At 32.3% G+C, this 13,379-nt stretch overlaps 2 protein-coding genes across 2 annotated transcripts in view; both read right to left on the bottom strand.

Annotated features, from left to right (window-relative positions):
- On the bottom strand, nt 1-3,143 carry LOC136989461 (putative nuclease HARBI1). Its single transcript, XM_067287614.1, has 5 exons — nt 2,696-3,143; nt 2,423-2,529; nt 610-748; nt 327-465; nt 1-241 (listed from the first exon to the last, which is right to left on the bottom strand). Exons 1-5 carry the CDS (start codon nt 3,141-3,143, stop codon nt 1-3), a joined length of 1,074 nt encoding a protein of 357 aa, XP_067143715.1.
- A 5,756-nt stretch (nt 3,144-8,899) lies between these two features.
- The window catches only part of LOC136989471 (splicing factor C9orf78), a 32,285-nt gene continuing 27,805 nt past the window's right edge, over nt 8,900-13,379 (bottom strand). The window contains exon 10 of the mRNA XM_067287625.1: nt 8,900-9,208. Coding sequence (XP_067143726.1) covers nt 9,120-9,208 — 89 coding nt within the window. The 3' untranslated portion in view covers nt 8,900-9,119. The remainder of the gene's footprint in view (nt 9,209-13,379) is intronic.

Below are 13,379 nucleotides of genomic sequence, written 5' to 3'. Positions count from 1 at the left end.
TTAACAGAATCTCTGTAATATTAACTGTTGCCTGACATTTACAGCATTCTGATTTGCAGAATGTTCCATTTCATTTATGCTATCATCATCATCATCATCATCATTTCCACAGATTTCTTCTGTAGGAATGTTAAATGCTACACAAATGTTATGTAAAATAGCACAAGCCATCACTATTTTTGCTGATTTTTCTGGAACATATTGTAATCCTCCAGCTGACTTCAAGTCAAGGCATCTGAATCTAATAATTAAAAATAATAATTTTAATATTTAATTTTGTAAAATTAGTAAATTGTTAGTAAGAAAAATGTGAGAATTTCTCTTACCTCTGCTTTAAAACACCAAAACATCTTTCAATGGTGTTTCTGGCTTTTCTGTGAGCTGCATTGTAATTTAATTCTGCAGCTGTTGATGGATTACCTACAGGTGTAAGCAGCCATGTTTCTAAAGGATAAGCACTGTCTCCTGTAAACATAATTTAGAGAATGGTATTTACTTTTTCATACCAAATTAATAAGAAAATAATGTCTTTACATTTTTGTTTTAGTTTGGTATTACATGACACCGAAATACTTCAAAAGACAATATGTCTGTGAAATATATGCTTACCAAGCAACCATAATCCTCTTCCTATTACTCTATCTTCAAAATGTTCCCGCAGAGTGGAATTTCGCCAGATAAAAGCATCATGCGTGCGCCCCAGATACAATGGGTTAATATTCAATATTCTCAACTGAGAATCACACACCTAAAAGCATAATTTTAGTTTTGTAAACAACTATTATTCAATTGTAATATCTTGTATTCAAGTAATATTGATAGTGAAATGAGTGATTTGACATATAAATTTAACACGTTGACTGCCATCTACGAGATGACTCGTAGTTACCGTTTCTGCCTAGGACGCCACCTACGAGTTATATCGTAGTTTGTTTCCTTGCCATATTTGTGCAGCTACGATGTAATTCGTAGTATATCAGTGTAAATATGAATAGATAGCTTCAGGGGCAAGAACAAAAAATCAAGTTTGGCTTACATGAACAGAACATTTATTAATTAATGAACAGAAAATATAATCATAAAAAGTTTATTCAAAATCAAAAGCAAAACAATATTTTTATTGTTTGTGATAATTTATAAAACAAAAATATAAATTTAAACGAACAGAAAATATTATAAAATGTTTATTCAAAATCAAAAGCAAAACGATATTTTTATAGTTTGTGATAATTTTTAAAACAATCTTCTACGCAAAGGGCTGGCTTCTCAAGACAGATTGGACAGAAATAACGCGTTTCTCGGCGTTTTTTAGCTTTGGTACAAATTCGACATGGCTTTGTCGGATGTTGTTTTTTCTGAGTAGATGGGATACTCTGTAAATAGTGAAGCTTCTGCAATTTAATTTTTTTTGAAACTGGTTGAATCTCTTCTCCAATCAACGCTTTGACGAATGCTTCTCTAAACTTTTAGTTTAGAGAAGCATTCGTCATAATGAGAAGCATAAGTTTTATTTTAGAGAAAAAGAGAAGCATAAGTTAGCTTATAGAGAAGCATAAGTTTTATTTTAGAAGAAGTTGCTTTTTGAAAGAGTTTGTGTGCATTATGTATATATATTTCTATAATATGTAATGCAACCTTTTTGAGCCATCTAATAGTCTTTCTTAGAGCTGTGTAGTACGATAGCATTTGATCTGATCGTCAATGCCAGACGTTCCATGATTATAATCTCGAATTATATTCGGTTTCGTCGAACATTTTCCATTGCGATTGAACACCTCTACCATTTCAACAACGTGCATGTTTGAAATGGTAAGGACTTCTCGTTTGTCTTTCCATTTACATACAGTAACAGGACCATTTCGCTGCCAAATAAACTCCCCCATCCTCACCAAAAATTTTGTCAGATTCTGAATCACTTAGATTAGTGTAGTAATCAAGTTGTTTTTTAGTCAGTGGTCTTTTCTTATCCATTTTGGGATATTTATAATTTGATTATAAAAATAAATAAAAAATAACACTCTCAAAAAAGACGTAAATGTGATGTGCTCGCCTCTATATCCGATTTATTACTAATGAATTTAGACGCACATCTCCGATTGGCTGTAGCGAAGTGACAGGACGAATCGTGTCTGTGCACGAATTAACTCGTAGTTTGGCTTTAGCGAAGAGCTTTCTGTTACATAAGCCAACTACGAGATAATTCGTAATACCTTTATTTTAAGAAAAACACATTTTATATGCTATTTGATTATTACTATATACTCTGATTAGAGTTTTTAATAATATAATATAATTAAATTAAGTTGGCGTTTTACAACAGAATCCTAAAAAGTCACGTGGCAGTCAACGTGTTAAAGATACCACTTTATTAAAGACATTAATTTTATTTATAGTTAGATGGTTAATTTGTATAAATACTTACAACTTGAACATTAATAGAATGAAATCCTTTTCTATTGATAAATGACTCCTCATTATATTTGGAGGCTGGAGGTGCCTTGATTGCAATATGAGTGCAATCAATAGCTCCTGCAATAAGTAAAGAAATAGTAAAAATCATCATATAATTAAATAAGAAACTTTATCATTTTATACACTAATTTTAAAATTATAAATTGTAACAGCTATTTAAAAAAATAAAAGTAATTACATACTATATTATATTCTAATGAACAAATAAAAACAATTTACTCACCCACAACTCCTGGCATTTGACTGATGATAAAAAATCCAGACGACACATCCAATTGTTGTTCTCTACTCCTAGGAAAAGAAATTTTGTGTCCCAATCGGCGGATGATACTGTTGACTACAGATGGCATAATTCGGGACACTGTCGACTGGGCAACTTTAAGTTGGCAGTGATCACCGACATTTCTTTGAAATCCACCAGAAGCAAAAAATTGTAACGTTATCAATAACTGAACTTCTGGTGGAATTACGGTCCGTGACTTTCTCCGGACTAAATCATCCCGCAATTCGTTGCACAGCCACGCGGTAGCTTCTTTCGTTAGACGAAATCTTGAACGAAATTCGTCATCATCTAATTCAAAAGCGTTATCTCTATCGCGAAATACTCTTTCTCGAGATAGGGAACGTTTTGTGATACGATCGTATAGCACGAGTAGCATGGAGTCGTCCATATTGGATATAACGAAATCGAGGCGAAAGACGAAAGACCGGCTGAAAGACAGCTATCCGCTCGTCTCTGATAGAAGAGAGAAGCGAAAAGAGAAAAAGTTGTCCAGAATCGCGTTTAGAGAGACGCGACGATCTCTCGAGACGTAAACAAATGATTAGCCAATCAGCGACCGGCTTGGGAAAGACGAGAGACGATGACCAGAATAGGGCCCCAAGCTATGTTATATGAACATCTAATCCCATTTGGTCCTCTCATTGGTGGTCAAGACTGGATCTATCAACGGGACAATGCATCTGTTCACAAGTCAGCCAGTACTACAAAGTGGTTTTCACGTGAAAAAATTGAAGTGATGGTTTGGCCAACACATAGTCTAGACCTTAATTCCATTGAAAACCTTTGGAGTCAACTTGTGGCATTAGTTTATCGCCATGGAAAACAATACAACACATCCGATGAGCTTACAGTTGCATTGTATAATGCCTGGGACAAAATTAAACTAAGTGAAATTCAAAACCCGCTTGATTCAATGCCTAAACGAGCTGTGGAGGTAATCTGAAAACAAGGGAGGGTCCACAAAGTATTAAAAACTTACTAAATCACCCTTGAGTTTATAAATTGTTTACAACAAAAAATTATAACAATTCAAATTTTTGATTGTTTATTAAAATGATACAATACAAAGACTTGTTTATTTCATTATATATTCTTAAGACTAATTAAAATCATCTCATATAGCAACAATTGACTGTGGATGAAAAGAAATTAAAACACAGAAAATTTTCACTTGAGTTTATAATTTCTTTACGGGCTGTAATACAATGTTTTGTTTTTACATCTCAAGTTATCTTAAAAGTATTACCATCCTGTTATGGGCCAGCTTATTATTTGTAATGGTCATTTCATAGTGCAGATACTATTTTTATACACGCAAAAAACTATTCTTAGTATTTTAAAATATTTTAGTAAAAAATATGGGTGTACTATATATTACCACCTATGGAATTTCAGGACTTTGATTATATATTTGAACTCAGGGGACCGAGACGAGTTCAACGGTACCCTATTTTTGGACCGGAGACGAAAAATAAAAAAGTTGTTATAATTTTTAAGTTACTATACTTTTTTAATGCTCTCATGAAGACGGCACCATAGTTGCTAGTACAGTCATCTTGTGGCCGAATGGCCGAGCGGTCAAGGTGGCAGCCTACCGCTCTGGGGGACCCAGGATCGAGTCCGAACTGGTCGAGAAATCTCGAGGAATTTTTCGGGGGTGGTCCGTTCGGATATGTCGGGCCCCGTCCCTCACCACCCGGTCGCCCCATTGTGGGCCTGGCCGAACCCATAATGGGCCTACTAAAAGAGGCCCTCTTAGTGCCCACAGGGCGGAAAGAGTTAAAAAAAAAAAAAACTGTTGTGAAGCGGTCGTTCGACTACGGATGACGTATATCCGGAATCTGGCAATCCGGCTGTATGAGGTAACCTTATATTCTAGGATATTGAACGGACTCCTCCCGGAGGGGAGCCGCCAGCAGGCTGCCAAGTGTTTAACGTCACTAGTTATTAGAGAGGTTGAGGCGCAAGTACAAACGTTAAACTTGTACGGCAAACAGCATTTGACGGTTTAAGTCCAAGTAAAAGACCTTGCGGCGCTTGTCCACAACATCACGTGACTCAGTGAACCTCGCGCATTGACTCACGGGAAAGTTGTTGGAACATTGGTGGATACATTTAACATCGAGTGTTACCAGCAAAGGTAAATAAACAAATTAAACTGTTTAAAAGTATTTAGAGGATGTTTAATAACACTAAATAATTATTTTTAATTCTACCGTACGATCGGACGATAGGACTACCTCATACTTTTATCCAGGGAAGTAGTGGCTTATGTAAATTCGAAAGCAGCTCGAAAAATTAATTTTTAGAAAATTTACAAACGTATTACGCTGTTGATGGTGGAAGATATTGTGGAAGAACAAACTTAAGATAAGCTATTATGAAGACAAATATATGTAAATTCTATAGGCATTTCACATCACTTGCTAAAAAATTGAATAATTAGGCCTAAATAATTTCTGGATTAAAATCGTCTGGTTTTTTTATATTATTATTCACAAATGCTTAAATAATCATTATTTTAATAAAATACGTCATAATTTTAACCACAAACAGAAAAAGTGAAGAAGTTTAGGCCGATCGTCTACTCGCCATACTAGACGTAGCAAACGCCATTATCGACTGCTACCTAGGGTTGCCAACTGAAAAAAAATAAAAGTAGCTAAAAGCAAACAAAAAAAACTCTAAAAATGGCTGAAAAATTTTCAAAATTCTCTAAAAAAATAGGTAAACAAAAAATAAAAATCAACCTTTAATTAATCTATTTTTACTTTATTGAAAAAGTCCATTTGTCGCTAAATTCCATTTTTTCTTCAATTTTTTCATTGTGTTCAAAAGATGGTCCTGCTTTAAACTGTAAATGTTGATATGATTTTAAAGTGCCTATTTTTCGAATGACATCTGCTGGCAATTCATAATCATAGCTGCATTTCCCTAATCTTTTCAAACCATATCTAATCGTTAATATGCTACTGAGTGAAATAATATTCAATCTATTCCGCAGTTTGGTCTTAACAATATTCATCTGACTAAATAAACGCTCTACTTCTGCGTTTGAGTGAGGTAATAAAAGAATTTTTAGAACAAAATTGACCAAGTCTTGAAAGGGATTTTTTCTGGCAGCATCTCGGTATTGAGCTACCTCCATCCACAGGTTTATCGTGCTGGAAGTTTCTTATCACTGGATTGTAGGGATTTTCCTCCATTGAAAGTCAATGCGAGTTAATACTGCATCATCAGTGAAAAACATTTTCGCAAGGTTTATTATACCACTTTTAATTGGGTTGAGACAATGGTCAATACTTAGTGACGTCATGGTTTTCAACATTGATATATTGTCAGGTAACCTTTGCCGAAGTTGTTTTATAAGAGGCAAAAGGAAGGCAATGCAGCGACTACGAATATTTTTCTTTTCTTCATCTAACAGTACAGAATTGTTTATTTCAGTTTCAAACTAATAACCCAAATATGGATTGAGTGCTAAATGGTTTTCAATCACTACATCATTTGTTATTTTTGTTCCTGGAATAACAATCTTAGAACAACAAGATTCTATTAAATTTAGCAAGTCCTGTTGCAACTTCGTAGGATCTAGTTGCAACTTCGTATTCTCAGATTCAAATATTTTATTTAATCTCTGAATTTCATCAAGTACAGGTTTAAGAAATAAGAAATTTTTTGATCATCAAACATTGAGAACAAAATTTCTGCCGTGTAACATCTTTCGTTTGTTCTGGCCAAATTAAAATTTGCCTTTAAATCATTCCATTGTTTCAAAATTCTATCAATAGCGGTCTGAATTGACATCCAACGAGTCTCACTACTCCGCTGAATATTAAACGATGGCTCGGCTTTTATATGTTTTTGAGTTTTCCTATGCTTTTCTAAATCACTTACTTTTGCTATCAAAATGCAGTTACAATATTTACAGCGACACTTTGTATTTTCTCCTTTTATTTCCCGCAACCAGTTTTTATACCTATCGTCACGTAGCCATTCTATTCGAAATTTTTGAGTGTATTTTCTTTCATTTGGCATTTTCACTGATATCAGGGTAATAAATAATAAATTGAAATACCAATAAATAATAGTAAATAATATTATCACAAAATGACACTATATTACAGTACTTGGTTACTCACGATGCGGGATAGGTGACTTATAAGAATTCCCAAATTTCTATCAAAATCACTATCAAACTTTAAGAAAATTGACAAACTATTTGAATCAGGATTGGACCTGCTACTGTTGGTCGCGACGATAATGCCCATTAAGCTCCGTCCCCTTTACAAATGTTTACCATATTTGGTCATGATAACAAAACTTGAGCTCTGATTAGTGTTGCTACTTATTAAAAATAAGATTTCCGACTTATGCACATAATTATTGCACATTAAAGATAATATATATGAATTTATTAAATTTTAATAGTTTTATGAAATGTTTTGATTTCGTTAAAAAATCTCTAAAATGTAGCTAAATTTACTAAAAAAAAACTCTAGAAAAATCGCCATCGCTAAATTGGCAACACTACTGTTACCTAACATAATTCACACTACATATTGGGCAGAATCAATAATTGGTATTAATTAGTTATCTAAGTTAGGCCTAGTATCTAGTAGTAAATTAATAACCATAGTAATCTAGTAGTAAAGTAAGTTCTAGGTAATTTAAGCATATTTGAAATTTCTAAATAGGAATTCTTTTCACAAAATTTAAGATTTAGTTGTGTTTTTCACAAATGAAAAAATACAAGACTTTAATGTGAGTCGAATAAACTTTCTTGTTATCAATATTAAATATATACAAATACAAAATTCCAAATATTTTCTAATTATTTATACGTAGGAAAATTGATATCATCACAAAATGAAAAAAAACGAAGTAAAACTAAAATGTTTAAATGCGAAAGTTAAAAAAAAAATCCAAAACAAATCTAAACTTAAGTAGACAACAAAAGGTAACACGAGTAACTTTTTTCCGTAAAAATAAATGTAATTTTGGATTTTTCGATAATGAAGTAGCATTTGAAGCAATTACAGTAGAGCGTCGTTTATCCGAATCAATTGGGGACTGGGGTTGTTCGGATAACCGATTATGTACGAAAAAATTATTAACCTAACCCACGTTGAAATTTTTCTCCGTTGCGTGTCGCTTCGCGTTGAATTTTCGTCGATTTTAAGCCTAAAGAAAATTTTTATAAAATATAATCGTGGCTATTGTATCGTTAAAAATTATTTATTTTGTACAAACAAAATAAATATATTCAAAAATATAAAAACAAAAAAATATACTTTAGACGTTAATCTAGTATCAAAAACGTTCGATTCAGCACGACACAATCCGACTGGTAAGCTTTCGGTTAACCGACGTTTCGGTTGATCGGCTTTCGAATAAACGACGCTCTACTGTATTTATATTCCTAAATAAAATAAAAGAACATAAAAGAAATGTTCATTCTGATGATGAAATTTCTTCGTCAATTAATCAATTGTGTAAGTAAATAATACAATTGGTCATTTTAAAATTATTACATTACAGAAGTGTGAATAGGCCCTACCATTTCGGTACATTATACAGTATCAATCTATCAGATAGAAAATACAGTAGCAACAATTCTAAATTAAGAATTTACGAGTTATATAATTTCTATTCCAGATTGAGTATCAATTACTCTGAGTTATTAGATGAGCATACAGCTCTAAATATATCACCGTAAACATTTGTCATGACATCAATACCTAACTTAAAAGAATGCTAATCATAGAGTACTTTGTTAAATATAATTTTATAAGAGGTTTTATATTTTAAATGGTACAGTGTTTAAATATACAGGAAAGTAGATTCTAATTTTTATTTAATTAAACTGTATTCATAAACTGTAAATTGTTAAGTCCTGCCCTACTGGAGATACATACGACCTCCTCGGCTTTTAACTGCCAAAATTTAGTAGCATCAATGCCCCTAATAGGCAAACTTCCCCGCAAAATTTCTGAAATTTCGACAAAGGCACGGGAGTTATATAGAAATACCTTAATAACTTTATCCATTGTTAATCATTAATAATTCAAATAAGCATAATGAATTACGAATATAGAAAACATTTGTTTATAGATTCAAGTACTTTATCAAGGTAGAAATTTTAAAATAAAATTATTTAATGAAAACAAGAGATTTGAGACCGCAATAAATATTTTAATACCTCCAAATTTTCATTAAATTATAATGTGAATTGATTAAAGCTAAGTCTTGCAATTATTAAAAGACAAAAAATGCTTGACATTATCAAAAATTATAAAGTATTTTATACAATATTTACAGTTAAACATGATGATGACAATGATGAATATAATGAAGATTTTTTTTAATATCTTCTAAATTGTTTTTTGAACTTTTCAAAATGAAAATCGTCTGTTGCTTTCTCTTCATCTTCGGCTTTCTTCGACTTGTGAACTGCAAAATCGAAAGTAAAAATTTATATTCAAACAATAAACTTTATCAATGAATTTACATATATGAACATCAGTATGTGATAATCAAATTATATCTATAATACTATACTTCAAAAATATTTGCTTTTAACAGCCTGGAATTAACACTTGATTACATTCTTTTCATTATTATATGTGTATATACAAATTTTAAAACATGTTATTGAGTGAAAATTGCCTTTTGTACCTAATGCCATTACTATTGGGTTGTTCGAAAAGTAATTTCGTTTTTTTATTATTAGAGGAATTAGATGTATTTTTACCAGCCAATTTTATTTTAAACCACATTTTCATTATATACTTCGACAGCTGACATTTTAAGGCTTATTTGTGAAAAATTTTGTTTCATTCTGTACAATTGTTTTTTTTTCGGTGACCCATCAAAGATGGAAAATCAAAAGCATAATTTTCGGCATATTTTGCTTTTTTATAACTAAAAAACCAAAATGCTGTTCAAACAAGAAACAAATTGTGGTACATGTTTGGAGAAGATGTGTTGAGAGAAAGACAGTGCCAAAACTGGTTTACAAAATTGCGTTCTGGCAATTTTAATAATCGAAGATACACCACATTCTGGATGGCCATTTGAAGCCAATGAAAACAAAAAGGTACTGATTGAAGCAATCTGCCGTATAATATAACAACACGTAAAATCACTAAGAGATTAAATCTGTTAAATTGAACCTTTTATCATTACTTAAAACGAATTAGTTTCGTTTCAAAGCTCAATATATGGGTTCCACATGTTATTAACGAGAGATGCTCTCTATGGTTGGATTTTAAAGAAATTTTTTTTTGAGCTTTTACCAGATAATTTAACAATTGATTCGAAAGTATACTGCCATCAAGTAAACAAATTGATGATATTACTCAAACAGAAAAGGCCAGAATTGATCAACAAACAAAGTGTAGTGTTTTACCATGATAATGCCAAATTTCACACAAGTTTGATAACTTGTCAGAAACTGTTATAGCTTACCAACCATATTCGCCAGATCAGGCACACTCAGATTATGACTTGTTCCGGTCTATACAAATTTTTTTTAACTGTAAGACATCTACTTGAAATGACTGTCAAAAATCACTTGGATCAGTTTTTTGTAAACAATGATCAAAATTTTTATGAATGTGAAATCATGCAACTACCAGAAACAATGACAACAGGTATTTGACCAAAATGGTCAATATATAATTCAAAAACTCAATATTCTTATAATAAATAAATATTTTAATTTTTCTATAGAAAAAACGAAATTACTTTCCAAACAACCCAATACATACTAGTAATGTCTTCACTATGGTGTAAACATTAAAGGATACGAAGCAAATTGAGTGAAAAGTCAATGTGTCAAATTGTGAATAAATGCTAGTTGACCAGAATGGTGTGCTTACTTAAAGTACTTCATGGTAAAATATTACAAGAGAATGTCATGAAGCTTTGGATAATTGTACTCTACTATACAACACTGTCACAAGGTGAGCAGGAATATTAGGAGCATTTCAACAGGTATGAGAATGTACAGTACATACCATGCGATTGTTCGTACCCAATGTTACTTGAGCCATAATCACCCAAAGCACTGCATAAGACAGGCAACGGTCACAGAAGGAGAGTTGGGCAATAGTGTGTAGAATTTTATGACTAGATCTAAACATGCACAAAATTGTTGCATAGTGGATATTGCGTGAACTGAATGAAATGAAAAAGTACAGTACATGTTATTAAGCATATGGTGTGAACCTGAAACCATACAAAAACAAAAGACAATAGTGAGCTTGTTGTTAAATTCAGCTCTGCTGCTTTTGCTGAGAGAACTGCAATTGCTACTGAAGGTCTTTTAACAACACATGCAAAGAAACACTGCAATTCCAAAATGGCAAATCATGGTGAAGCTGTTAGGATGTTTTGCAAATTATTTAATTCAAAACATTTTTAAAATAATTTTTGCAATGCAATGCCTTGTTTGAGAGGTAAAATTAGTGATTTAAATTTAGTGTATCAGCTTAAATAATATTAAAATATTTTAAATATACAAGTTTTGTCACATGTGGTTTTATTTTACTAACAAGTATTTTAAAAGAAAAATTAGTACAAACAGAATATCAATTCACAATTCACATTCTCTTATAATCTTACTTTCGCATCATATAAGAATTCCGAGTTTGCACATTTTCACTGTGGAAGAATCTTTTTTGAAGCAAAAAAAGCAACTGAAACAAGTGCTGCAGATTTAACCTCAAATAAGTCAGATTGCAGTGAGAATCGCTGCACACAGTGCTTCCAGAAAACGGGTTTAGCAATGCCCTTGACAGCATCGCTTAGCAGCACTGCAAGCAGCACTTACTTTAACATCAACCAGAATATGTTAAATGGGATCATTACCATCATTGAAACAGAGGCCGGAGCCTATTGAGCCCAAGCTTAAATGTCAGTTTGCCAAGTGACAATATCCCGAATCAATGCAAAAACAGAAGTTTTAACAAAACCATACCCTGTAAAGTTAATGATAATCTTCACATACAACATTAAGGAGGTTATTTTATGTCATTTTGTTTTATGTGGTAATACTGTGAATGTAGTATACAAGACCTACCTGCAGAATAGCCTATGCAGTGCAATTACAGATAAACATATAAAACTGCTTCACAATATCATATGGCAAACAGCATAGTATCAAGAACCTTTCATAATGCTGGGGAGGAGAATTCCTAGAGAACCCACTCTACTCACCAGACCTTTCTACTAGTGATGTAACGAATATTCGGTTACTACCCGGTATTCGGTATTCGGCCTATTCGGCCGAATACCGAATACTCCTGTTTTTACTGAATTTCTTACTCCTGTTTTTAGGTATTTGGCCTATTCGGCCGAATACCGAATACTCCTGTTTTTACTGAATTTCTTACTCCTGTTTTTAGGTATTCGGCCGAATAGGCCAAATACCTAAAAACAGGAGTAAGAAATTCAGTAAATTTCAAAGAAGGAGTAAGAAATAACAAAATTCAGGAGTAAGAAATAACAAAAACACAGTAAATTAATCATTTTGGTAACTTTTATTAATGCTGAACATTAAACTATAATTATTAAAGTTAATAAGAAATAGCATCTAACTCTAGTATTAAATTATTTCGTAATTAAATAATAATATAGCCTTTATCTAGCCCAATATCTTATGGCATTGATGGCGTGTAGGTTAGAATGTATCGGGCATTAATGTTATTGTTTAGTTAATTATGTTATATTCGTATTCGCGTATATTTTAATATTTTTTACGATATTTTAAAATGATTTACAAAACGTTTTATTGAAACTTATCATATTTAATGAAAGAATTATTTATCTATTTCTAGAAGATGAGTAACTAATATATAAAGCAAAGAATGAGCATTTCTCATTATATACAAAAGATAACATTTGAAATCATGTTAATTTTAAAAGTATTGACAAAAACAATAGCAAGAAAATATCACAAAACTTCACAAATAGAAACCCCAATAATATATTTGGACTGTTCGGCCGCGACTCCACTAGCCGTAAAAGGGCCGTAAAACCCCTCACCGTAAAAGCTTTTAATCACGTGACCATGATATTTTACGCCTGAGCAGGTCGTAAAACCAACGTAAAAGCGAGTTGAACACTGCTCAACTCGCTTTTATGTTGGTTTTACGACCTGCTCAGGCGTAAAATATCATGGTCACGTGATTAAAAGCTTTTACGGTGAGGGGTTTTACGGCCCTTTTATGGCTAGTGGAGTCGCGGCCTTCCACAACTGGGGAGAAACTAGACCATATGTCCCCACTAAAGTATATCCTTAGGGTACTATTCAGTCTACAAATACGTAGTAAAAACAAAATTTTAGTGTTTAATTAAAGAGTTAAAAAGATCGATTGCAAATAAAATAACTTAAAAGTTATAACTTACATCTAAATACGAACAACTGCCGAATCATATCGGACTATTTACAGCTATTACATAAATTATAAACCAATTTGGCACTAGAGGTAGATGTTAGGCTCCATCTCACATTAACTTTAATAATTATAATTTAATTAATTAATTTAAATAATTTAGACCTACTGGAAGAAAAAATCGTAGTGACAGCGGGCCAATAGAGAGCAGGATGCGTGATCCT

The sequence above is a fragment of the Centruroides vittatus genome, unplaced genomic scaffold (assembly GCF_030686945.1).
Source record: "Centruroides vittatus isolate TY-2023 unplaced genomic scaffold, ASM3068694v2 scaffold_576, whole genome shotgun sequence".
Classification (NCBI taxonomy): domain Eukaryota; kingdom Metazoa; phylum Arthropoda; class Arachnida; order Scorpiones; family Buthidae; genus Centruroides; species Centruroides vittatus.
The sequence above is the reverse complement of the archived record's forward strand: the minus strand, read 5'-3'. Positions and strand labels throughout refer to the sequence as shown.

Coding starts and splice junctions, on each gene's coding strand:
- LOC136989461 (XM_067287614.1), bottom strand. CDS start 3,143: ATGGACGACTCCATGCTACTCGTGCTATACGATCGTATCACAAAACGT. Junction 749..2,422: donor ATTCTATTAATGTTCAAGTT/GTAAGTATTTAT, acceptor TTATGCTTTTAG/GTGTGTGATTCTCAGTTGAG. Junction 242..326: donor TTTGGTGTTTTAAAGCAGAG/GTAAGAGAAATT, acceptor TTTAATTATTAG/ATTCAGATGCCTTGACTTGA.